The 26253-nt window shown below is 38.5% G+C and overlaps 1 protein-coding gene across 1 annotated transcript in view; it reads right to left on the minus strand.

Moving 5' to 3' along the window:
• LOC139744127 (calmodulin-binding transcription activator 1-like) overlaps positions 1-26253 on the minus strand; it is a 116958-nt gene that overhangs the window by 27271 nt on the left and 63434 nt on the right. The window contains exons 4-5 of the mRNA XM_071654583.1: positions 13402-13537; positions 9022-9093 (exon numbers count right to left, since the gene is read on the minus strand). Coding sequence (XP_071510684.1) covers positions 9022-9093; positions 13402-13537 — 208 coding nt within the window. The remainder of the gene's footprint in view (positions 1-9021; positions 9094-13401; positions 13538-26253) is intronic.

Genomic DNA, 26253 nt, shown 5'->3' on the forward strand with positions numbered 1-26253 from the left:
CATGTGTTGTATTGATTCATAATACCCTGATCATCACTTACGTGGCCACAAGAATATCTAAATATGAGCCACATATTTCATAACAATTTTTTTACTATTTTGCTTCAGATTGATTGGAAATGCCAACAACAACAGCAACAACAACTACAAAAATCTTTCAAGCCAAGATTCTGCCTGTGACATTATCGGTCCATGATTAACAAAAGACATGTATTGGAATCAGAGGGTAACTTGCATGTTTCCCTGCATCATCTTTTGTTTATCGTATTAGTATTACGGAAACATGCAAGCTATGCTCAACCTAGGGAAAGGTGCATCCTAATGTCTTTTGTTAATCATGTCCTTTAAAGCAATGATGGACAGATTATGCCACTGGCAGAATCTTGATTTAGAAGTTGTCTTTTTGTGGGCATATCCAGGTAATCTAAAGAAAAATAATGATAAAAAAAAACATGAAATATATGGCACATATCAAATACACATATGGTCACAGTGATGTTGAGGATATCATGAATCATCACAAGTCAACATACATTTGCAATGCATATAATTCCTTTAACCCAATGAGGATGGGCTGATTTGGCTATATCATACATTTCCCATAGACACCTGCCAGACTATACTCCAGACTCGTCTTCAAAGGGTTAATGACAAGCTGCTCCATGAGATCATCAGCACATCAGAGCAGTCAATCCAGCCACATAATGAACCATTCATACCAGACTTTCTTCACTTTTTGATGTTCTGAGTTTGTCTTTTGTTTTTGTTTTTTCATTTCTCTGGAGAAAACTAACCATGAATGTGCAGCCTAGGATATCAGTGTAAATCACTTTTTCATGCCCAAAAGCTGATATTTTGGTTTCTGTACTTAAAAAAAAAAATGAGTATAGTCTACTCTGAAAATGTATCTCCCTTGAATGCAATTAATCCTATTCATCTGTAAAGGAATTGGTCTCGATAGGTCTCATTATGGCCTTATCTGATTGCCTCACATACTATGTATGAATATCTTTGTCTCATTCTTCGGTTTTCCATGTAAACGTGATGTGCAATATGTGTAGGTGCATTTGTGTATTCTATTTAGCATGTGGAATGAATTGAATTAAATCGAATTGAACTGAATTGAAAAATACCATAGTGTCTACTCTTAGAAGGTCAGCTGAGGACTGCTCACTGCAAGGCTTGTCTATATTCATTTGTAAATGTTTTGCTACTTCTGAAAGGGGAAAAGACTGTGTGAATGGATACGGAAGTACACTCTGTAAACAGTCACGCATTCACTGGGGAGATTACATGAATATTTGATGGATTATGTGATGGGGGGTGGGGGCTCAGTAGATGGGGACACGCTAAATCAGTCTGAACTTTTGAGATGTGATTAAAAAATCAATCACACCAGCATGGTAGTATGATCCAAAACATTAGTTCGTTTCATGCTTTAGACAGCTAATGTCGAAAGCTAATGTGACTCATTACACACAGCCACACCCAAAGTACATAAAGTGAGCCACAGGCTTACAGTATAACCATTTGGCACCCACAAATCTAGCTCTTGCTGTAGAAACCTCTACCCACTTGAAGAAAGCATCAAATTTCATGATATTTTTGTATGGTTTTAGTAGATGGATTGGCTATGCACTCATGGAAATTAAATTGCAGAGATGCGTGATCAATATATGAGGGTATTACAGAGCTACCAAGTCTCACGCATTCTGCGTGAGACTCAAGCATTTAGAGTCCGTCTCACAATCTCACGCACGGCACACATTTTTCTCACGCATCGGGAGCATAGCTTAAAGTGAGAGTTGCGATTGAAGGCATATTTCCCTTTTGTCTTTCAAAATAGGTAAAAAATAGTCACTCCTGTATCGCACCATTTAAAAGCTAAAAATTGAAAAAGCTCCCTACCATGGGAGGGCGGACACTCCTCTCCCACACCCTCCCCTCGCTCAGTCGCTTCGGTCCCTCGCTCACATACAGTGTACATGCCGGCACGCCGAGATGCCAAGTCATGAAAATCTCACTCACAAAAATTTTTTGAACTTGGCATCTATGGTATTACATGGCTGATATGAAACAGGTACAGACACACACACTTTCACACACACACACACACACACACACACACACATGGGTGGCCACAGGGCAGTTCAGTGGCTCTATAAGAGCTTTTGATGTAATCATGTTTTTCATTCATACATGTTTGCAACAGCCCTCCTCTTTTCATATAAAGTGAACAAAGTGTTGCACACACAGAAAGGAATGTATGGGACTACACCACGAGTGACCAACAATACACACATTACAATTTCTTGCACATCCCTTTCTTTACAATATTAAGGAGAAAGAAAAATAGAGATTCTGTTTTGGCTGGATAGCCCATATTCAGCTGCAATAGCTGATCTTCCAAGGGGTCCAGCTGGATGTAAGGTCGGACCACTTCACCGGATTAAACACCCTGCTCTTTGCAATAAATTTGAGCTGAAGAGGTACATGCGTATGACTTCCAGAAAAGTGAACACTTGTTATTTTTCTGTACCATGACTGTGAGTCACATTACACGGTTAAGTCTCTTCTCCAATCACCCCCCCCCCTCACTACCAATCAGTTTATTGATCTCTCTTCCTCCCTCTTTATTCTTATTAGGGAACCCAAACCCAAAGGGCAATGTGGATTGAGTGGAGGCAGCAACATTAGTAGTCAAACACATCAGTAAGAGTTTGAGGAAAATCAGACAATCGATGCAAAAGTTCTGAATTTTTACGGTTTTGGTGTTGAAACCGCTGGATGAGGAGACTACCAGAGGTTATGACGTATGTGTGGACAACAATATAAAGAAAATACAAAGAAAATTCCACAAACATTCACTTTTCTAGCATAATGAAAGAGCACTTGACTAACCGCTTTCAGAAAGCAGGGGGAATAATTGCTACCCTTAACATATGTTAGTATCAAGTTGATGAATGTGTAATTTTCATGAAAAATGAATTTTTGTGGAATTCCCTTTATATTTTCTTTATATTGTTATCCACACAGATACGTCAACCATAACCTATAGTAGTCTCCTAATCCAGTAGTTCCAACACCAAAACTTTAAATATTCATAACTTTTGCATCGACTGTCCAATTTTCCTCAAACTTTCACTGATATGTTTTACTATTCGTTGCTACTCTCACTCAATCCACATTTCTCTTTGGGTTTGGGTTTCCGTTAAAACACCTCTCTTCGTCTATTATTGATATTAACCTGATGAAGATTATCGTGCCGAGTATACTCGGGCAAGCGTCTACAGGAAATGTATGTTACAGCAAAATCAGCTCGTCCTCAATGGGTTAAAGGACAAGTTCACCTTCATAAACATAAGGATTGAGAAAATGCAACAATATTAGTAGAACACATCAGTGAAAGTTTGAGGAAAATTGGACAATCGATGCAAAAGTTATGATTTTTTTAAATTTTTGTGTTGGAACCGCTGGATGAGGAGACTACTACAGCTTGTGAGTCATATGCGTACAACAGTATAAAGAAAATGTAAAAGAAAATTCAACATATTTTCACTCTTTTCGCATAATAAAAGTGCACTTGACTTGCCTCTTTCTAAAGGCAGGGGGAATAATATTACCCATTACATTTGTCAGTATCGAGTCAGGGGAATGTGTACTTTTTTCAAAAGATGGAATTTTGTGAAATTCTCTTTATATTTTCCTTATATTGTTGTACGCATGTGACATCTAAGTTATTCATACACTGCAGTAGTCTTCTCATCCAGCTGGTACTGCACAAAAACTTCAAAAATGCATAACTTATGAACGGATTGTCTGATTTTCCTCAAACTTTCAATGATGTGTTCTACTAATATTGCTACATTCTCTCAATCCTTATGTTTATGAAGGTGAACTTGTCCTTTAATAAAGTCAGTATCTACAGGTAAACCTCATCCAGACCTAACATTTTCATCGTGACTCAATTGTGACATTTAGGCTTCCTGGAAGCTAAGTACATCTTTCAAAGCTGCAGGGAAGTACAGATTTCTTCACTCTCGGCTTCTCATCCTGGATGACTACAGCAAAGGCAAACACGGCCGCATAATGGAAATCTGTCAGAGTAACCGAGTCTTGTGGTACCACAAGTTTCTTGGATACCTGTATATGACCTTTCTCTGGCTTTGGAGACCACCCACAAACTTTAAGAACAAGTCAACAACCTCACTCTAACAATGATAGGAATGCATAGCAGTCTTTGGTTTGATTTTGCATGGTCACTTCATTTTGTCTTTAATGATAGAATGCCACAATCTCGGCAATTCTCAACCGACAAACTTTATCGAGCCGCAAACGTTGCCATCTCCAACTCCCGTTCCCCTCGGCCACATACATTTTCAGCATAAACACAATCCCACCATCAATCTCGCCATAGCTTCATCGAATCCGACATTAAATTCATCACGGCGAATTCCGACTGCCAGCGAGAATTACGCGAGTACAAGCCCCCCCATTCGTGGCCTGCCAAATCCAATGCGCCAAGCTTTTTTCACGGTAATGATGCTCAAATGCAAGGGGTTAATGGACTCGACGTGCACATACAGAAATGGGACACTCCTTAACGCTTTCCATCCCATCGGAAAGGTCATCCCGCAATCGGGCCACAGATAAACACCAGCAGACCAGGTTGCGATGATTTTGTCCGTGGTAACAGAGGTGAAAGAATTTGCCGAGTTTCCCCTTTCATTTGGGCCTAATGGAAGAACTAATGCATTGTTTACTACGTCTGCATCTCCAATTTTTTTTCTTTCCACTGTGCAATCTTTTTTTTTCCCCGGATCTAAAATACCTAAATTCTGTTCTTCATGGAAAACAAAATTAAGGCCATTATGCCCTAAAAGCATGGCTGCATCAGTGGAATCATATGGTAATAAACTCTGCCGCAACTCCGAGTCGGAATTTCTTGACTGATGAAAACATAGACAGAACAGGGACTGCAAGGGGGGGGGGGGGGGGGGGGCTGTGCTGTTCACCCATGGCTAATATGCTGCCAATGCCCCACAAACATTTTACCCTTATGTGTATGTATTCATCACACACACACTTTTCTGTCTGAAGATTCAATTTGCTGAGGAAATGAATTAAATAACAATGCAAATATCATTGGAGAGAGAGATTGACTGAAAAGGGGGAGGGAGAAATGTCAGAAATTATTCTGTAATTGTAAAAATCCTGTTTACACAATATGGGCTCCTAAAAAATTCTGTCTACCACTGTTGTTAGGGTAAACAAATAAAAGACCGCACTCCAATATAACACAATATTTCAAACCTTTTTATTGACCAGGACAGTTTTAAAGGCAGCAAATGTCAACTAGGAAGATTTGCTGGTGTTACAGTTATTGCCATATGCCCCCTCCTTTCCTGATATCTACAAACTCCATGGAAAACTCTTGACAATATTGCTTACCTCTGCACATACCTGTGCATTCTGCAGATAATGCAAAAAATATAATATTTCCACTGATGCCGCCTACTCCTAGGGTAAATTTTCTGTTGCCCCCTAAGAAACCAAATACAGTTCGACCTCAATTATCCGGCCATGTCGGGACCGGCGCTCATCCGGATAAGCGAATTGGCTGGATATGGGAGACACAATGTTAATGTATATAGCTGCCGTCCCAGTGCACTGGCAGCTAGGCAGGTAGCATACCCCGCAACGGTGGTGTAATCTATGCTAGCCTGCGCAAAATTGTAGTCCCTTCTTCACAAAAATAAAGTATATCTTTATGTGAAAATCATACATGTTTTACCTCATTAGATATTGAGAAACCTATTATGCACATCTTATGAAATTAGTGAAATAGATCTATGAAAAGATGTTTCAAAATCACTGTTTTTTCTCAATTTTTGGACGAAAAAAAAAAGTCCTTCACTGCGTGAACGCGTCTGCATAATAGAGATTTCCGGATAAATGGAGGCCGGATAATCGAGGTCGAACTGTAGGACCAAATGGGACCACCCTGCAACCATTTGTGGACAACTCTTATTCCTCACCTGCAGTTATTGAGGCCCCAACCTTCTATGCAGTCTCAGCTCTGATAGGACTAATTTGAAAATGAGCTTTCTTTCTTTCTTTCTTTTTTCTGCTGCCATTGAGTACCAACCCCATGATTCCTATTGGACAGTATTGAAACTCATTCCCCCGGGAACGATTTCATTTCATTTCATTTCATTTCAGCTGTTTTTCATTCTCTTTTTTTTTCCAGCAAAACATAACAGAGAATAAATTAGGAATTATAACATAGGCATGCATTTAACTTTACATGATAGATAATGGTTATAAAATAAAATTATACTTGCATACCGGCAAAATACAAAGTTATGTTAAGATTCCTGATAAACTTGATTAAAATCTACCCCCATATAGTAAAACAATCTTTAAAAGAAATGAAACTGTGGGGGTGGAGGACTTTATCCAAGGTAAGCTGAAGAAAGACAAGGCATTACCACAGCAGTGTGTCCGCATTTCAGATTTGCATGTTGACTACTTATATGCATATCTACAGTGCCTCACGCATGCCTGCATGCCTGCATGTCAGAATGTGTAACTACTGATATGCTATCAGTATATTATGTACAATGTCTGTGTGTGTGTACATCTATGTTAATGTATGAATGCTTGTATATGTGCATACATATATCTGTTTGTATGTCTGTCCATATGTATGTGTGTGTATGTGTGTGTACCACTCCTATATGGTATGGTGATTGTATGTATTTACCAAGCATACGTGTGTATATGTAAATACAATGTATGTATGAATGTGCGATGATACATTGTATTCATAAATGCATATAGTGTATACAATGTGTAATCGCTACACATTTAAATAAAAACATTTGGCATTCCAGCGCAATGCTAATTGATGCCAATCACGGTTGGTTTTAATGATTCCACGTAGCCAATGCTGATGGCTTGTTAGTCTGTTCCCTCTCTTCTTTCTTCCCAGAGTTTTGGGGCACACCAACTACCACCAGCTGGTCTGTAGCAATGCTTGCCTCCACCATGGCTCTGGCATGCCTTATTGCCCTTTAAAGGCCCGTTTACACCAAGCAAGGTACGGGCAATGGTCCCGGTTTTTGCTATGGTGCGCCAAAAGGAACCATGTCTGGCTCCGTTGAAAAAGAATCAGTAATTCGGTACAAAATCACCTAAAATGTTATTCTTATGTCGAAATCAAGAGCAACAAAATCAACAGTAGATGATAAATTTTGTAGCAAAATTATTAGCAGGGAAGTGCTTTTGTCACAGAACCAGACATGGTCCCTTTTGGCCCACCATAGCAAAAACCCTGGCTCATTGCCTATACCGTACTCAGTGTAAACGGGCCTGAGTTAACTCTTCCAACCCAACATTAAAGACCTAGGGGACCATTTCATGAAACTTTTTGTCAGTGATTTACACTCACAACTGTTAAAAGCTACTGAAATTCTTGCATCTAATTGGCTGATAGCAAATTTGTCGGTGAAAACCTCCGACGAACTCGTTGATGAAACACCCCCCTGGTAGTGTGGAGATAACATGGAGTGGTAAGGCTGGCCTGGCTTGGATACAATATTTGAGAATCCCTGTAATGAAATGTGTACAGCTTTATCACTGATCCCTGTGTATAAAGTACACACACAGCCGAAGAATCTTTCCTGGAGTCTACCATTACCAGTAAGCATACGCTTCAATGCACATATTTCTTGACCGGTGTTGTTCATGGTATTCTAATGAACCCTGGTAGGCAGCGAATGAATCCCCACGCCACCCATGAATCCCCACGCTACCAGGGTCCTGCTTCATAAAGTTGTTCGTAAAGTTACAAACAACTTTCATACGAACAACTGGTGATCAGTTCTGACGTGCTATACTTATCAGAATTTCAATAATTTAGCACAAGAACTGATCACCAGTCGTTCGTAAGTCGTTCGTAACTTTACGAACAGCTTTATGAAACACCCCCGGATCTTTAACTCCTCACTGCTCTCCCTTATTAACTGGGTGATAAGTGTGCGTACATGAGAGAACAGGCAGGCAATGGCCTCTGAAGATAAACTCGGAGGGCGCTATTTAGTCATTGCACCGACTGAGCAAAGCCAAATTTGAAAAAAAAAAAAAAAAACATCCTCACCCATCTCTTTCTAATTTAAAAGTCACAGGGGAGGATCAAATGGACAGTATTTAAAAAGTTCTGCAACTAACATCCTATTCATTCTTTTTAAAGGGATAGTACAGTTTTGGTGCAGATGAGAATTGGGTTTTTAACTTTTTGCGAGATACCAAGAAAACACTTATGATATAGTACAGAACATACCATTTTAAGAGGAATTCAAAGTTTATTTGACGAAGATCGGGTTTGGAATGACTGAAACATCAAAAAACAAAGTAAAACAAAGCGATCGTAATAAAGTGTGGGTCCCACACTTTATTAGAATTGCTCTTTTTTGATATCTCAGTCATTTCAAAACCAATTTTCATCAAATAAACGTTGAATTCCTCATAGAATTACATGCTCTTTCACATTCTATAAGAGGTTTCTCATTATCTCACCAAAAATTGTTAGAAACCTGAAATTAGGTCTCAACCATAACTGTACAATCCCTTTAAAGTCATAGTGATGCAATGAGCTGAAATTGTGCCATAATCATGTACACAGACCCCCCCCCCCCAAAAAAAAAAAGAAAAGAAAGAAAGAAAGAAAGAAAGAAAGAAAGAAAGAAAGAAAGAAAGAAAGAAAGAAAGAAAAAAAAAGAAAGAAAGAAAGAAAGAAAGAAAAGAAAAGAAGAACAATTTTCTCACTGGTAACAAAAACCACCTTTAATAGCTAGCAAAGATGAAAGGTTGCATCGTTGGTTCAGCTGGTTAAAGAAATTTGTGAGGACGATAACGATGATTACATAATCAATTGCATAGCTCATCAATTAGTTTAAAAGACATTAGGTAACATGGCAACTGCTCCTTGAGACCCGCACCACATGCAGCACCTCTTACCTGCAGCAGCCAGTAGCAGCGTCGATGGAATGTCGGGATGATGGCTGAATGCACGTAGTTGCCATAGAGACACTACCGGATGATGCCCAGCAGAAGATGAGAGGAGCAGACAAGGAGAAACAGAGAGGAAAGATGATTAAGGATGGAAAGTCAATGATCTTTTTTTCCGAAAAGAGGCCAGGCAAATTAGAGGCTTGGTGGTAATGCAACGGCATGATCGTAAAGACAGATTTCTTTTATACTGCGATAACGATAAAAGAAATACCAATAATGATGCCGGAAATGAATTGAATCAAGTCATGAAAAATCACATTAACAGAGGCATTGAGAAATGCTTGAGGTTTATTCCATCACCTGAAATTGAAGGCAACCCCTCGCCCTCCTAACCAGGGCTGCAACCTTGACTACAATAATTGAAATTTATGGAGCAAACACAGCTGCATTTTTTGTGCTGCATCAATGTACTCTACCCAAGACGGTAAACATACTTTGACAGTTCGCCGCTACAATGAGCTCTTGCCTCGTATGCCAAAAATTTCTCTATATTGATCCAATGACAGTGATGTTGTGCAATGTCTTTCTCACTCTTCAGCAAGTCTACAGCTATGATCTTGTCAAGATCATCTACAATATGAAAATATTAATATTTTAGCCTAAAATAGTTGTTATCCATGACATCACGGCTGCCACCATTCCTCCATCACATTCAGAGAGTTTCAGAGGAGTAATCAGGGTGTCAGCTGTATTTCTCACCTATTTTAATGGGTGTAAATTGAAAAATTTAACTGCATAATGGATTACGTGCCATTGAAAAAAAAAAAGTAAATTCAATTACTGTATATATGCCAAATATTTTGCACTGTTTTGATTTTCATGAATTTCGTGAGGCAGGAACTATTCACAAATTTAAAGTCAAGTTAAATTATTGACTCTGATCCCAATATGAATGTGACATACGAGTACATTTCTCCATTCAGTACTGCACTCCACCATCGCGAATTTAACCACTCACGAAATTGTCGGGAAGTCCTGATTCACGAAAATTTAGACTCACTAAAAATATGGTGGATACAATATACTTTTTAAGTGAGTTCATCATTAGATAGAGCAATAATAAAAAAGCTTTATAAGTGATATCTTAATTGTTACATAATAGGGATTATTCATGATGTTATGATTTAGAATATCCCATGATTTATTGTTACTTAAATGTTATATTTTTTCCTGGGCACCAGGAATAACATTGTTTAAACCACTGATGGGCTACTCTGGGTAGAGAATATTGAATAAATGAATAAATAAGTTAATTAAAAAATAATTTCTTATTACTTCCTTAGTCTTTAAGCAGCTTTTATCGCAAATATCTCACATTTTTTAAAGAATGGAGTTGACTCATTTTGCGATTAAAACACTTCGATTGATTTCCAAACTGGTCAGGGCTTCTGTATTCCCTCATCAAGACATGAAATGATATTTAGTGTCTTTCAGGACGATTCTCACGGATTCAGGGACACTCGACGGGCCGATAATACTCCAAAGTGGATTTCATCTGCTGTATGAGAGTAGAGCTGACATGGCATGTACTGATCTGCAATCTTTTATGCACTGTTATGACTTGTAGTCCTATGAAATAAATGTACCTACATAAACACAGAGGAGTTGACTTTCATGAATTTACGAAGATGAAAATTTCCTATCAAGTAGCAGCGTTCACCCTGCTTTAATAGGTTATTTCTTTTTATCATGGAAGAAATAACTACATGATCATCCAAATTGCAACCCACACACCTTTTTCATTAAAAACTAGAAATGTCGCTATGTACAGTGACTGGTTATACCCCCGCCAAACAACATTTCATAAGCTTTGGTCAAAACAACATTTCATAAGCTTTGGTCAAAACAACATTTGATAAACTTTGGTCAAAAAACTGAGGAAGTAGTTAAATCCGCAAGATCTTTCCTTGATCTTCTGCCATTAATATGCCGTTACCACGGCAACGTACTTTCGGGTACTGTCGAAAAATGCGTCTTGCACATCTACAACCAAAGGCACACGTCTGTACCAAGTTTCATGGAAATTGGGCAAAAACTGAGGAAGTAGTTTGCAACACAAAATTTTCCATCATTTTGGCTCATAATATGTGAGCTGTTACCATGGCAACATACTTTTTGTCACTGTCAAGAAATGTGTCATGCTGACCTATATCCTAAGACAAACATTCAATATGAATTCCATGAGAATTGGAAGAACACTGATGAAGCAGTTTTGCCATGAAGCATTTTGCCCTATATTTTACCAATAACATGCCGTTACCATGGCAACGCACTTTTTGCCACTGCGGAAATATGTGTCTTGCACATTAACATATTCAGATGAACATCTGTACCTAATTTCATAAAAATTGATCAAAAACTGTGGGAGGAGTTCGCGACGCAAGATTTGTACCCATTTTTGCCCATAATATGCCGTTACCATGGCAACGTACTTTTGGGTACTGTCAAAAAATACGTCTTGCACATCTACAACCCAAGGCACACATCTGTGCCAAGTTTTATGGGAATCGGTTGAAAACTGAGGAAGTAGTTCGCGACGCAAGATTTGCAATGGACCGACCGCCCGACCGACCGCCCGACCGCCCGACCGTCCGCTGATTCCTATATACCCCCTTCAAACTTCGTTTGGCGGGGGTATAAAAAAGTTGATAGCGTGAGGGAGTGAGTCCTGAAAGTGAAACTGTATAATCCGCTAACAAGGCCAATGTTAACTCTTATAAAAATCCCTATAATGACTTCAAGTGCTTAACCCATCGAGACCAAAAAACCACATAGGTCATGTTCATACTATGTAATAATGAGCATAGTTTACTTCCCTATCAATTCTGGAAGTTTAAGCACGCAATGACACTACCAAAAACCAATGCGTAGTTTGAGTGATGCGAAACCATTCTTTGCTTTGGTCTGTAACACAAATGCTCTACATAGGCAAAAACCGCACGCCCTCCTCAAATGTTTTTTTTTTTTTAATGTAAATGCGCAATGGCACGCAATATGATGCGCAAAGTGTGTAAACAACACTAAATCGATCTGATCATGTGATAGATTTCTCAAAGTTTCAGTCATGCCCTGTTAGACTACACAAAACCATACATAGCTTCATGGGAAATGAGAAACTTTCCGAGTGCATGCATGAAGTTTTGCTCGAAGTTTCGATTGGTACTTCTCGAGAAGTTTGCGGTCAGACTGCCCAAACTACAATGTTTGCATGCAAGGCAAAATGCCTGGTAGTGAAATTACACATACATTGCAGATTCCCACAGTGTGATTGTGGCCATAGCTGTGGTTTAGATATGTATCTTTTTCATTACAGTGTATATCATCGTTTACTGGTGAGACATACTCCACAGCATTTTTTATATTCTCATTCACTTGAGCCTCCATTGTTCATACAGGGGATGCGGACACCGGCCCCACACACAAATTTTGTGGGTCTGTAAAACAAGAAATAAACAAAAGTACCATTAACCCTTGCCCTTAGGGCACCCCAACTTACATATAACTTCCACAGCCCCCTGTCATATGTAACATTTATTTCAGTTGTAACATTTTCAAAAGCCTCTTCATTGCTTAAACTTCATGCATGATCTTACATTGACAGCACACGATATATGCCAAATTTCCTGTTTGTCTGTGAAATTGGCCAATTTTTTTTGTCTATTTCTTTATGATTATGTGCACATTTCATGAGTGTAAATAGTCCCAGCTAATTTATGTGCAAATTTTATGGGTGTAAAATAGTCCTAGCTAATGTTCTCTAAATATGCCACAAACTACAGATGTGACAATTTACCAATGGCAAAATAGTAATTTCAGCAGCAAATACCTCATGGGCCTAATGGGTGTAAGAAAAAATATCATTTCAGTTCACATGAACATTTGAATGCTTATATATTTTATGCAACTTTGGTCAAATATCAAACATTTTGATATGTGTTGCAAACCATCTCTCGTTGAGGCCTTTTTGTAATTAAACAGGACTCTGCCTTCAGATTCATCACAGTAAGTTTGACATAATGTCACACGAGTTACTATTAAACCAGAAACATTCACGACATGAAACTTTTGTGAATTGGAGCCAACGGCCTTTTTTCGAGACATGAAGTTTTTTGCGAGTCGCCGTCAGCATTCGATACATCGTGTTGACGAACACTTTGCTGTGCATATTTTTCTTTTGTGAATCTTTGCGTGCACGCAAAAATTTCTGGTTTTACAATAGGCACGAGGTACCAGTACAGAGTATACTTTCACTGAAAGATGAACAAATGTATCACGAAGAAACAGAAATTCGCAAATGTGAACATGACCTATGACCCTCTTTCTCACCTCGACTCCCTTGATCTTGAGCTTCATGTGGTCCTCGCGGGTCGTTTTGCAATCCTTGCGCTTCTTCCACAGGTAGCCGTCGTTCCGGTACTTGACGATCTTCCGGTTGTACAGAAACATGCTCCCACTCTCTGGCCTGGAAGATTTTAACAAAGAGGAAACAAAAACATCAACATGAGTTCGCCGCACTCTCTTCAAATTCCATATCACTCAAACGTTTGTGAAAGATATCAAATGCATGAACCTAAAATGAAGTATACATACACTTTAATTGCAAATTAATTGCTTATAATTGAGGTTATGAGAAGAGATCATGTGCATGGAGTTGAGCACTGCACCTGCCAAACTGCAAACTGCATGTTATGTACATTTAAGGGCATCATTGAGAGTACTATTATTCAAACATTCACAAAAGATATCAAATACACAAACCTAAATGAAGTACGAGTACACTTTAATTGTAGATCAATTGCTTATAATTGAAATTACGATCAGACATTGTGCAAGCATGCACTTGTAAATTGCTCTTGCAAAAGTGGAAACATTAGGTACAACGGCATCGTGGAGAATGTGGAGCCTTGCGGTTTAATAGGCAAGTTTGTTCAAGTACGATGATGCGATTATACTTATTGTAACTACAAAACAGGAAATGTAAATATAATGATCTGCACACTCAAGTAAAAAAAGGTTCCTGACACAAGGCCTTATAATATCACATGACTGACTGGTTTGTTATCTTCATTAGTGCACTTGCAACTAATATTCTCTCTCTCTCTCTCTCTCTCTTTCTTTAAAAAAAAGGTGACTTCAAATCTCGTAAGATAAAGGAATAACCATATCACTGGGAAATACAATGCATACTTCTCCAAACTTCTTTGATTGGGAATACTAGCAAGGGTCCCATGCCTTTTATAGGGCAAGTGCACGCTCATTTCACTGACCCTAACGTGAGTTGTATAATTACCCTGCAGAGGAGACAACAAGATTTGAAACACCATGTTAACTGTTATGATATGTTATGTTGTAACAATAAACTAGATGTTGAGGCACTCTCCACCAAACAAGATACAATAATTTTTCTTATCATTGTAAAACCTGCCTCTTAGTCCTACCTATTCCCTAATGACACTTGGAAAATCACAGCCCCTGTTTTCAACCCAGCACTATGAATAAAAGCTCAGTTTTGTTACATTGTTGCATTATTTAACTCTATTAATGAACACTCAAACACATTTGTTTAATCTCTTTTATTAGCATTTGTTTTCTTGCCCACCTAATCTAACAGGGATACCAACCAAAGACAGTAGATAACAAGATACGAAGGCGCGCGATAAAAATGGACACAAAATGGCTACCCTACATGACGATACAAAAGAGAGCTAAGTACAAACTCAGTACACCCGGAAACATCATTCATTTCCAAAGGTCGTGGTATTTTTATTATCTTAAAAAGATTTAAAAATTATAGTCGTAGCTTTTTTTCGATTAAGGGGATTATTTTGAAGAACGAGATTTTAGAGTAACAAGGATTATTTCGTGGAGGTAAAAGTTTGGCAACTCACAATCAAAAAATGCTTGATAAACAACAACAACAACATCTTCAACGACAGTGCATCTCAGGCAAAGACACACATCACCTGAGACGCGCTGTCCCCGAAGCTGCTGCTGCTGTTTATCAAGCGTCAAGGCAGCGCGTCTCAGTTGATGTGCGTGATACGCTTGAGGACCGCGCGCTGTCCATTTGTTTTGTACAGGATTAGCGCGCACTTTCGTGTCTTATTAGTTAAGCGTCTTTGATACCAACCTTGTACACAGCATTGCTGTATTTTGAGGGCTGAAAAGTTTTTTTTTTTTTTTTAACAGAATTTCTACCTTTCCTGCAATAGATACATGTAACAATACAATTCGGGAAAACAGTATCTCCCATGAAAGCTGCAGTATTTTTGGCACAAAAAAAAAAGAAGAACAGCAGTACTAAATACTGCACACAAGTAACAGTTGGCAAATCTGATCTTGCCCTTTACTCTATTTCTGGTGGGGGAGGGGGGGGGGGGGAGAAAAAGAGTGAAATACTGTCTTCGTCCAGCGTGCGTATGTCACCTATGAATAAATCAAGCGACTCCCAACAACTTGACCATGTTGACAAATTCCCTCGACCACCGAGTCAAAAGGTTGCATCTGAATAATGACGGTGGTGGGGGCATCACACTTGGACGTCTTTTCGCTGTGCAGGACAACATCCACGTTGTCTGCTGAGGTTTTGTGAAGCGAGACTTAAAGAGGGGAACGCTTCTCATATGTTAAAGAGTCATTCAAAGCCACAACACTTAGAATGAAATGTCACTATCTATTTTTGAACTGACTTTGATTGATGAATGAATAGAGTAAATTCAAACAAAAGAGGTATTCATATTCAGTAATATCCGACAAATAGTTATGAGCCTATAAAAATCTTAAGAGTTGTTTTGTGTTATGAAATGGTGATACTGATCACATCATTATGCAAATTAGGAGATGTGATGTCATTACTTCATACATCTCCCAAATTTATCTGCAAGAAAAAATTCACTAAATTCCCTTCTCCAAGAATGAAAAAAAAAAATAAATTGCATCCTTTGAATCAAATTATTACAAAAGTGTTACAATAACTCAGCAATATTGACATTTGAGGTCAGGGGACTGCTGTTGCTTAAAATCACTGACCAGAAATCTAACCTTTTGCATTTTTTTTCCATGCAAAAACTGATGACAGAATTGGATGTAGTTCCCATCATCACCTCATCTAATTTGCATAGATGTGGTTGTAACCGGTATCACAGTGTTCTATCATCTCTGTACAATTTCAATGAAACTTACATTCTTATCTTCATTTCATTTTATTCTGTTTACTACAGTCAACTTGAAAGCGACACAGATTTGCACATGCAAATTTGCATTTTCTGTCTCCACAACATTGGTTCTGGAAACAAGTTCATTTAGGTACAAAGATGTACAGAAGCACCCCCTTTAAGATACGATGAACAGAATTACTAACATCTTTAAATGTCCACAGGATGCACGCATAAGACTTCCAGTACTTTGTTTTCATTGCAGGCATTTGACAGTGATGGGGAGAAAATGACTTTTGGAAATTTTGCGAGAGAGACGCAATTAAAAGCGCCCTACAGCCACGGCCGAAGTCGTCTGCAATTTAAGATCCATTAACACCGTTGACACGAAATGGACTGACCTAAATACCCCTGAAGCATCACAAAGTCGGCGCATCAACCCAGTTGATGACTCCCCAAAAGGCATCCCCCGATGCTCTATTCCGGGGGCAGGGGATGGCCAAAGTTTCTGACTTGGGCGACTGCCAACTTTATTGACATTTCATTTGCAGCAAAGATACGATAAGAGACCTGGCCTCATGAAATGTGACATCAATTCTCACTTTGCAATTCTCAAGTGTAAAGCAAACAGGATTCTCACGTCTCAGTCATATATTACAGCGACTGCCATTTTTTCCCCCTTTCTCTTCTTTTGGGGGGGGGGGGGGGGGCAGCAATATTTGTATGGACTTAATGATTGAAGAAGAGCTCATATCAAAACTTTTGATATTAAACATCACTGTGACTGGCAAAAGGGTCCCCTCATTTCACTTCCACTCTTCTCCAGTTGCTAGGGAGGTGTCTTCATGGTGCTGAAACTCAAAACTGAATCTTTTGATGATTCACAGCCCATTCCACAAAAATCATGCTCCTCCCTCCCCCATTTGCCTTGCAGTATATGTTGTCTTTCACTTTGTAATTACTACTGGAGACATGTTTACAGGGAAAATCCACCCTGATATTATCTTGATTTGTATGAGAACACAAAAATCAGAGAAATAGATCACATAAAATGTTTGGGGAAAAATGATACATGAAAAAGTTTTGAATAATACACTTTAGGTGAGCAAGACAAAGTGGCAACGCTGTGTGTTCTAGAGTGTTGAGCAGCTGTCCATTCCATTTGTTCATAAAATGTTAGATAGTCAAATCTTTATCCCAGACTTTTCCTGATCTACTTCTCAGATTTTCTGCTTACACATCAGGATGAATTTTTCCTTTAAATATTAAGTTCAGCGACATGGTGAGATGCTGCTTCTGAAAGGGTTACCACTAATCATGCAAACGTGATGTGGCCACGAAGGTTGCAATTAACACTCTTGGTCGCATCCAAACACTCCACGCACTCACATCGTTGATTGCCACACTCTTGCACAAACTGTCCAAATCCTGGTTTTATTGATTGAGTGATTGATTTTCATTTTCTATCTTGACAAGATGGCTGGATAGCCCATATTCAGCTGCACTAGCAGGTCTTCCCTTGGGTTCAGCTGTGAGTACTTGGGGTGGGCCACTTCATCTATAGGTTATAAACCCTGCTCTTTGAGATGAATGAATGAATGGATGAGGCGGAGTCTTTTAAACATATGTGGGCTGCAACTCTCATACACATGACATCTCTTATCTGAGGGAAATCGTTCATGAAGAAAGCCAGGATTTCAAGTTTGTCACTAAAGAACATGCCAACATTTTTGACAACACAAATTTCTCCTTTTAACAAATTATTCTGGGGGGTCAGCAAGTAAAATGCTGCACAAGTTCTCTTGTATATTAAAGCCATTTATCAGCAATTACTTATGACAATGACTTAATGGCATAGTGAGTCTTAGAGAGATACATGTATTATCATGTACAGTTTGTATTAGTGACATGTACAAGTGTAGTCTTTGTACGTTATCTCAAGCCATTAATAGCATAAAAGCACTGGACGAGCACAGCTAAGTTACCACATCCATAAATCATGATCAGCACATTCAATGGGCTATTTCTGTCACGCTTAAAATACTCCTAGGCTTTACCATCTGTAAACACTCTAGGCTAAACAAAACAAAGAAACTAGCAAACAAAGAGCAGCAGCAAGACAAGATCTTTGCAACCATCAGTGCAGAGCAAGACATATCCTATGTGGTGAAGAGAGAGCAATCTGCTGATCAAGTTGCCATGGTGATATGCAAAGCACGCATAACTGAGACCAGCCCACTCATGTAGTTCACAGAGAGAGAAGATGAATGGAACACATTAACCGCAGCGCCCTCATGCAGAGACTCCAACTCTCCCGTTTTCGACGGGAGATCTCCCGCCGAAAGCCCATTTTTGCGCAATCTCCCGTTCTCCCGTTTGAGATTTGATTTCTCCCGCCCTGGATGAAAATTAGGGAAGTTATGAAATTCTGAAATTTTTCTATTTTTCATGAAACAGTAACTGAAAAGTCAATATGAGTATAAGCAAATCGTGAGTTGATGACATCATGTCAGAACTTGCCATACAGCTTGTGCATAATATCTTGAAATTTCCATTTACTATTTTTATTTTTTATTTTTTTTGTTCTCACAACACTTACATGCCAGTCTCAAGTCCTAATATATCTGACTGATCGTAACTTCAAGTTATTCAGCCAGAAATATCATTATGTTTGACACTTTTATAGCAGAAAAATTAAATTTTTATCATTTTTTTAAAGAGTCAATGGACATTTGTGAGGTGATGACATCATAAGCTAACAGTTACACTGTGTTTATATCAACTGTTTGAGAATTCAAATTCATGAAATTCTTCTGTCGAGGTGTTTTCATTGCAACTGATTGACAAACTGCCCTACATCGACGTAAATAAGCACTGAATTGATCAGTGTTTTAGTAGTAGCCATGATAAAAAATCATGGGCGTACATACTCGAGCAGGATTCGAACCTATGACCTCCTGATCATCGGACAGGCGTCATCTCCACTAGACCACCGAGCTTTCGCCCAACAGCAAGTGTTGGTTCAAGAATTGTTTTGAAGAAGCAACTAATCCTAAAAATTTCACAACTTCCTCACTTTTAATCTGACTTTGATAAAATCAATAACTGTTGTGATTAAAAATTTTAATCTTTCTTTTCACACTCACTTCAAACTGGTCTGTAATTCCTCTTTAACTCTAATCAGTTCCGTGAGCTTAATGTTATGTACAATGTCCATGACATATTACAATATGGTTCTGGGTGGAGTGCAGAGTCCTAATTTCACAATACACCTACAATTGTAGTTACGCATAAATTTGGTCTGATTGGATTGCTGATATCTTCTTTGCAGTAAGATCAATGCTTAAGCATAATTTGCATCTGCGTGTGTGTTGATGTAAGGACCGTGGGATTCATTTTTCGTTGGGTTATCTCTTGTTGTTGACCTTTGTAGGGTGCGGAAATTGCTTTGGTACCTCAAACTTCTGCTATGTGAAATACAAATAAGGAAGTGATGGAATGCGACAAAACAGCAAACATAAGACCTGATAAATTGCTTTGTTATGCCAGTTAAGTCACAAAAACACACTCAGTGTATGTTTCTAGCATGTCAAAGTATATCATAAATTCAACACTGCCTCCGTTTTACAGTTTGTCAAAATACAACTTTCTTATCACATGCTTGACAATGTAGCTTGACGCATGACATGACAATAGTACATTTGACATTTCAATTCTTGGTGAGACAAGTACGAAAACAAATTTTGATTACTTCTCGTAATCCTAGGAATGAGGTCGAATGCAACCGAAGTAAGTCCAAGGTCTGGACTTGTTTGTGTGTGCAAATCTCTGGTCTTCACTTATTTCCTTCCCCTAAACCTGTCACATGTAAGATAAATGATTCTTGATTATTCCTTATCGCTGTTTGGTCTGTCAACAAGGGCGAGACTTTGAGCAAACTTGGGGAGCAGCCGAACAACAAATGTTGGGTCTTGCTCCCAAGTAGTTACTGCAAGGATCAGACGGAACATAAACCTCTTCCTTGCATGCTGATTGGACTTGTTCCCCCACCCCCTCCCCCCCCCCCCCCCGCACCGCGGGCATATACATACATTTTGTATCTCCTTGAATTACCACTGGCGACTATGCAGCATTTGATATAATCAGTGGAGTTTGTCTAAAGTACCAACACTTGTTTTTAGAGGGCTAGGGACACATTCGATCCTGCCGTCCTGACGTGCATATTTTTGTCGTCATCGAAAGCTCCTCACTGTCGTAGCCTCAGGTCTAAACAAGACCTAAGTGCTCTTTGTGCAGTGACAATGCTGACCTCTACATCTTGTCTTCCTAAACTGGATCAAGGAGCATTCACACTGCCAGTGAAAAGTCGCAATATTAGAAATATTGTGATATTTTGGATAAAAGATGCCATGGCAACCATACTGTAAAACCAGGAATGTTTGCGTGCATTTTAATTTCGTGAATTTCGCGAGCGCCGACATTCGCAAAATTAAAATGCACGCCAAGGTTCTTGCCAATACCATATACATGGGATGCCAGTTGCAATTGGCGAAAATTTAATGCAGTGAGAAAGGCCATCGGCTCCAATTCTCAAAATTTCATGCCGTGAATATATCGTGTTTTACAGTACTATTTAGGAGAAAACTTAATGACTTCCAATCTTGGAGGCAATACATACTACAATGCACTTGCAGGCAATGTTTTCGTGAGTTGCTCATTTTCAGCACATCAGTTGACTAACAAAATTTTTGAAACTAAATGTTCACAAAATACACTGCACATAACAGTGCTTCAAAATGGTTATGATTTCATGTATTACAAGGATACCAACAACAATAACAGACTTAACTTCCATTTTGTTTTGTTTTTTAATCAATTGGTGATCTCTTTTTACCTAATATTTCATATGTCAACAAAAGACCACTGCAGGTAAATATTGAAAATCGAGACCAAATAACAATAAAAGTATAGAAATGAAAAATCAAACAGAATGAAAAATTGGCATCAATCTCTTGTGTATAATAACGCAGTGACTGATAACTTGTGTTCAATCTAATTATCTCTTCTAATAGAAATTACAAATGATAGGGTCCTATCATTAACCGGCTAATCATAACACAGTGTAAGCATCCACTGCAAATGCCATTGGACTTTATCGATGATAAACGACGAGCAATGATGCAATTACAACATAGTACAAGGTATTAACAGATAACTGATTTTAACTGCCTTTGATCCTATTCACACCACTGAGGCACCATTCACAGCAAATAATGGTGGCTTTCTGTCATGCGCTTGATCACGCTGTAAGCACAAAATTAACTGTGGCTGACTTTGTCCTATAAGGAATTGGCCCAATGAAGAGAAAGATAAAATAAATGAGCTTATATTAATAACAATATACACGGTGAGACAGAAACAGACAGAAGGTACATTCACATTAAAATCATTATGGTATTAAATAGCATGGTAATGTGTTGTCACTGTTCTCAGTGGCAAAATACCATGGTAATGTGGGAAAAATACACCACTGTACAGAGGGTGGTACTTTGCGACTCTCCCATTCTGTATCCGACATTGGGTCTAACCCTTATTCACTAATAAAGCACCATAGCTGGACTTAAACAAAAAGAAACCAATACTGAACAGTAATTCTTGCCTGTGATATTTTGAGATGAGGCTCGTCCACTTTAACTCCTCAAATGCCAAGATGTCCCAAACTACTCTTAAAAAAAAAAGATATATATATATATATATATATTATATATACACAATCCCTTACTGTCTTGTGCACATTACTTCTTCCTACCCAAGGGCACATGCATTATGGGGACATTCAAACCATTAACTGCAAATTTTACCCCAATTCAAATTCCCCTGGCATCAGAAGACCTCCACCCCTCCCCCCCCCCCACCGCCCCCGCCAATGTTTGATTTTCAAATGCGCCTTCTGCTCCAACACCGAATATTCATCACAGAGGCTTCTTGCAGAGCTCAAGAATGACTCAACAACCACAACAAATTCCTTGATCAAATATTACTTCCACTGCTGCTTTTTTTCTTTTTAATCTCCTCACATTCTACTGGAGGAACTCTGAAATTTCATTGTTTATATTCCACTTCTGTCATACCTTGTTTCAACTTCACAAAATATTGTTTCAAAATCCGCTCACAGATCCTCCAAATCAAATAATGCATCAGGAGACTCTTCAATTTTTATATAACTTTTTCCTCACACTTTCTGCAGATACAGTACACTTGTCGCACTATAAGTTACTGTAAAGCTAGATATTTTTACTAATTGGAGCCGACGGCCTTTTCTCGACATTAAATTTTTGCAAGTTGCCTGTAACATTCAATGCATATAGAATAGACAAGAATATTCACATGCATTTTAATTACGCAAATCTTGGCTCTTGTGAAATTCGTGAAGTTAAAATAAGTGCAAACATTCCTCGTTTTACAGTTATGTTGATTAACTATAACGCTGTATCATGGCATATATTGAAAAAAAAAAATCTCAAACTATAGGACATGATGCACTGAGCACATATTATGGGTTTTCATAAATGTTACACTTTATTGCAAATGAGCAATGCACTCAGCTGAATGGAAGTGCCCCAAAGTATCCCCCCCAAAAAACAAACAAACAAACAAATAAACAAAAACCTTCATAAACCACCAAACAGAAATGACCTCCTGGTGGCCGCGTTCCCCATCCATCCTGCGACAAGGATGTGATACAATCGCGTTCATACATTTATGCATGCTCTCCTTCTCTCTCCATCTCCTCGTCACGTTGTCTCCCGGGCACTTCCACGCATTCCGACTGCATTTCATCCATTTATGTATGCACACTTACTGCACTCATTTATCCTCTTTGTTGACGCTTGTAATTGCTGCAATGCGTTCATGTCGGCCCAGATCGTGCCTTCTTCGCTACTTTTATGCAACTGATGATTTTAATGATATATTTTTCCACTATCAGCATTCCACATCCTCCTCTTTCTGAACCATCATCCCCCACCCCATTTTCTTCCTTTTAAAGAAAGTGCATTGCCAGTTGTACAGGTGTTTCTTGACTTGCCTTATTTTACAGGACAGGTTAAATACAAATATATGTGTGGATTGAGTGAATGCAGCAATATTTAGTAGAACACATCAGTAAAAGTTTGAGGAAGATCAGACAATCTGTTCAAAAGTTACACATTTTTACAGTTTCAGTGCCGCCATCGCTGGATGAGAAGACTGCAACAGTTGGTAACATCACTGCAGGACAATGATAATGAAATACAGTAAAATATTGAGAGGATTCTTCAAATTAATTGTTACGCCTTGTCTCAACTCCTCTGAAACTACACTACATTTCAGAATTTGTTTTTCATTGATGTAAAGAACAAAAAAATAAGCAAAATTGGGCATCCCTAATATATATATATTTTTTTTTTCTCTTTCTTTTCCCTCTTTGCTGCTGTGAGGTTATGACTCATGAATTAAACTAAAACATGTTTATTGGTCTGGTTGTTGTTCATGACTACAATGCTAATTTTACAGAAAACACACTAACATACTTTTTTTTATTAGCCAATAAAAATTGACTGCACAGACGAGATCCTTTTCATCCAATGAAGGGATTCATGGGAGGCATAACTCTGCCCCCATTCGAGTCTGCCTCAATCCAGGTTAAATGGCGGGAGCGTGTCACATTAACAGACGCAACAATTCACATCCGTGCTCATTCATTCTTCTACCATTCCCGAACCAGACATGGAAAATTGGGGGGGGGGGGGGCGCGTTGGGGAGTAAAGATACTGAGAAAATGTGATTTTTATTTTTAAAAAGAGAGAGGGAGAGAGAGAAAAAGCAAGCAATAAAGCCACAAATGCGTTTTCTCAAACAGTCATGGGATTTGCAAATTATCTCACATTGCCCGAGTTCGTTCCTAACCAGTGATGTCATTTTGATGTCAGGCATCTGGAATGGTAGTTCATAGGTACTCAGTTCATTTGAACTGCATTTCTTTCCTGCATATTCTTTTAACAACTGGGAGCTATTGCCTAACCTAACCTATCATATTACATACATCCCAACTTCTGAAGACAGCTCCCCTCCAAAAAGAAAAACAAAACAAAACAAAACAAGACACATAGTGATGCACAGTGAAAAAAAAAATGCTCTGAAAAACATACACAGGTTCAAATATGGTACAATTGCACATACTTAACCATGCTGAATTAAAATCTAAAAAAAAAAATATGTTTCATGCATTCATGTACATATGAATGATGATTTAGTGACCTTCCAATTCTAACACAACACTCTATAAATTATTTATATAAACATATGTATTCAAGTGCATGCTTGCAGAAACATAATAGGTATATGTATGTATAATAGGTTGCTATAGCATATCTGCATATCTGCCATAGGATACAAGTAAAACATAAAAGCTCATTATTTTGATCAGTTGCGAACAGTGCTTGCATTCACTCAATAATGTAAATGTAGCACATCAATGACATAAATAGTACAAAATTGTTAATGTTCTTCTCATTTTTTTTAATAGTATGTTCCTTTATACAGGAATACAAAATAACTTGTTAAAAAATGCTTTTATTGCAAGAAATCATGTCAATCAGTACACTGCTCTGGAATATAATTTCACAAACATCCGAACACTGTATAAACAGATCTTGACAACAGCAGAATGGTGAGTACAACAAACACGTTTTGATGGACATCACTATCAATTCTTTACTGCCAATCAATACTTGTGACAGCTGCAGCTGAGATAAGAAATTCTTAGCTTAAAAAAATAAAATAAAAAACACTGTAATACTGGGGATTATCTGTACTGCATAAACAACAATGTGTGCATTGAAAAATTTTGTTGCTAGCCATTTTCATCCCCCCCCCCTAAACTAAGAGAGAAAAAAAATGACATAGAGAAAACAAAACACAGATTGAGCCTCCTATTTATCCGATTGCCGGCGGCCTAGAACTGCTCGGCGATAGTATGTCACCTGGAATGGATAAAAATGTAACCGTATACGGGACTGAAGATGAATTTATTGATCGCCGTATGGGATAGATTGGATTTCCGATGCATTTGCTGCGGGGGACGATGCGGCTACTATATACAGATTTCGTGAAAACAAGGTATTACCGCAAACCGTAACCAAGTCTTCGACTATGAATATGAGCACATCTTAGATTAATGCCTTGAATCATCTGCACAAAACGCTCTCCGACTGCATGATAGATCACCACGAGTCCCCTTCCATTAGATGGAGAACAGTGAGTTTGCGCATCTGTGTGCTTGTGGAGTGCTCTTGTGGTGTGTGGTGTGTGGTGTGTGGTGGTGGTGGTGTGTGCGTGTGTGTGTGTGTGTGTGTGTGTGTGTGTGTGTGTGTGTGTGTGTGTGTGTGTGTGTGTGTGCCTGCACTGATGTATGTGTCTAGCATATCAATGAAATTTCCTGAAAATTACTAATCTATCTGCAAAATGCCCTTTAATGCAAGTGTGTGGGTGAGTGTAAGAAGGGAGTGAATTGAGTGAAAGTGTGCACATGATTTCATTTTAAATAAATTACTGCTTTCATTTCTTATAATGATCCTCGCATCATGAGGTATACAATGTATGTACATTTGTTTTCAAATGATTAATAATTATACTAAAATTGTTAATTTGCCCGTTTTATACATATTCAAGTGAACACTTGCAATTCATGCAATAATCATGCATTTAATGAAATCAGACATAGATTACTGAAAAAAAAATGTGAGAGGTTTGTGGCACATTACTATGTGCATCTGGGGCACATAATAATGTGTACAGTGTATGTCTGTGATTTCCTTGGCTTAACTTTAAAGGGGAGGCTAGTAACTGATCAGTGGGAATCAGTGGAAATGCTGGGAGATGATTGTTCCAATCCTTATGGGATTCATTCAAGAGTTCATTGTACATATCTATTGTTGTGTGAAAATGATTTGCTTCAGAACGGTCACATATTCAAGTAATGTGC

This window comes from Diadema antillarum, unplaced genomic scaffold (assembly GCF_040938485.1).
Source record: "Diadema antillarum isolate AM-2024a unplaced genomic scaffold, OU_Dant_1.0 seq00001138_RagTag, whole genome shotgun sequence".
In the NCBI taxonomy this organism is placed as follows: domain Eukaryota; kingdom Metazoa; phylum Echinodermata; class Echinoidea; order Diadematoida; family Diadematidae; genus Diadema; species Diadema antillarum.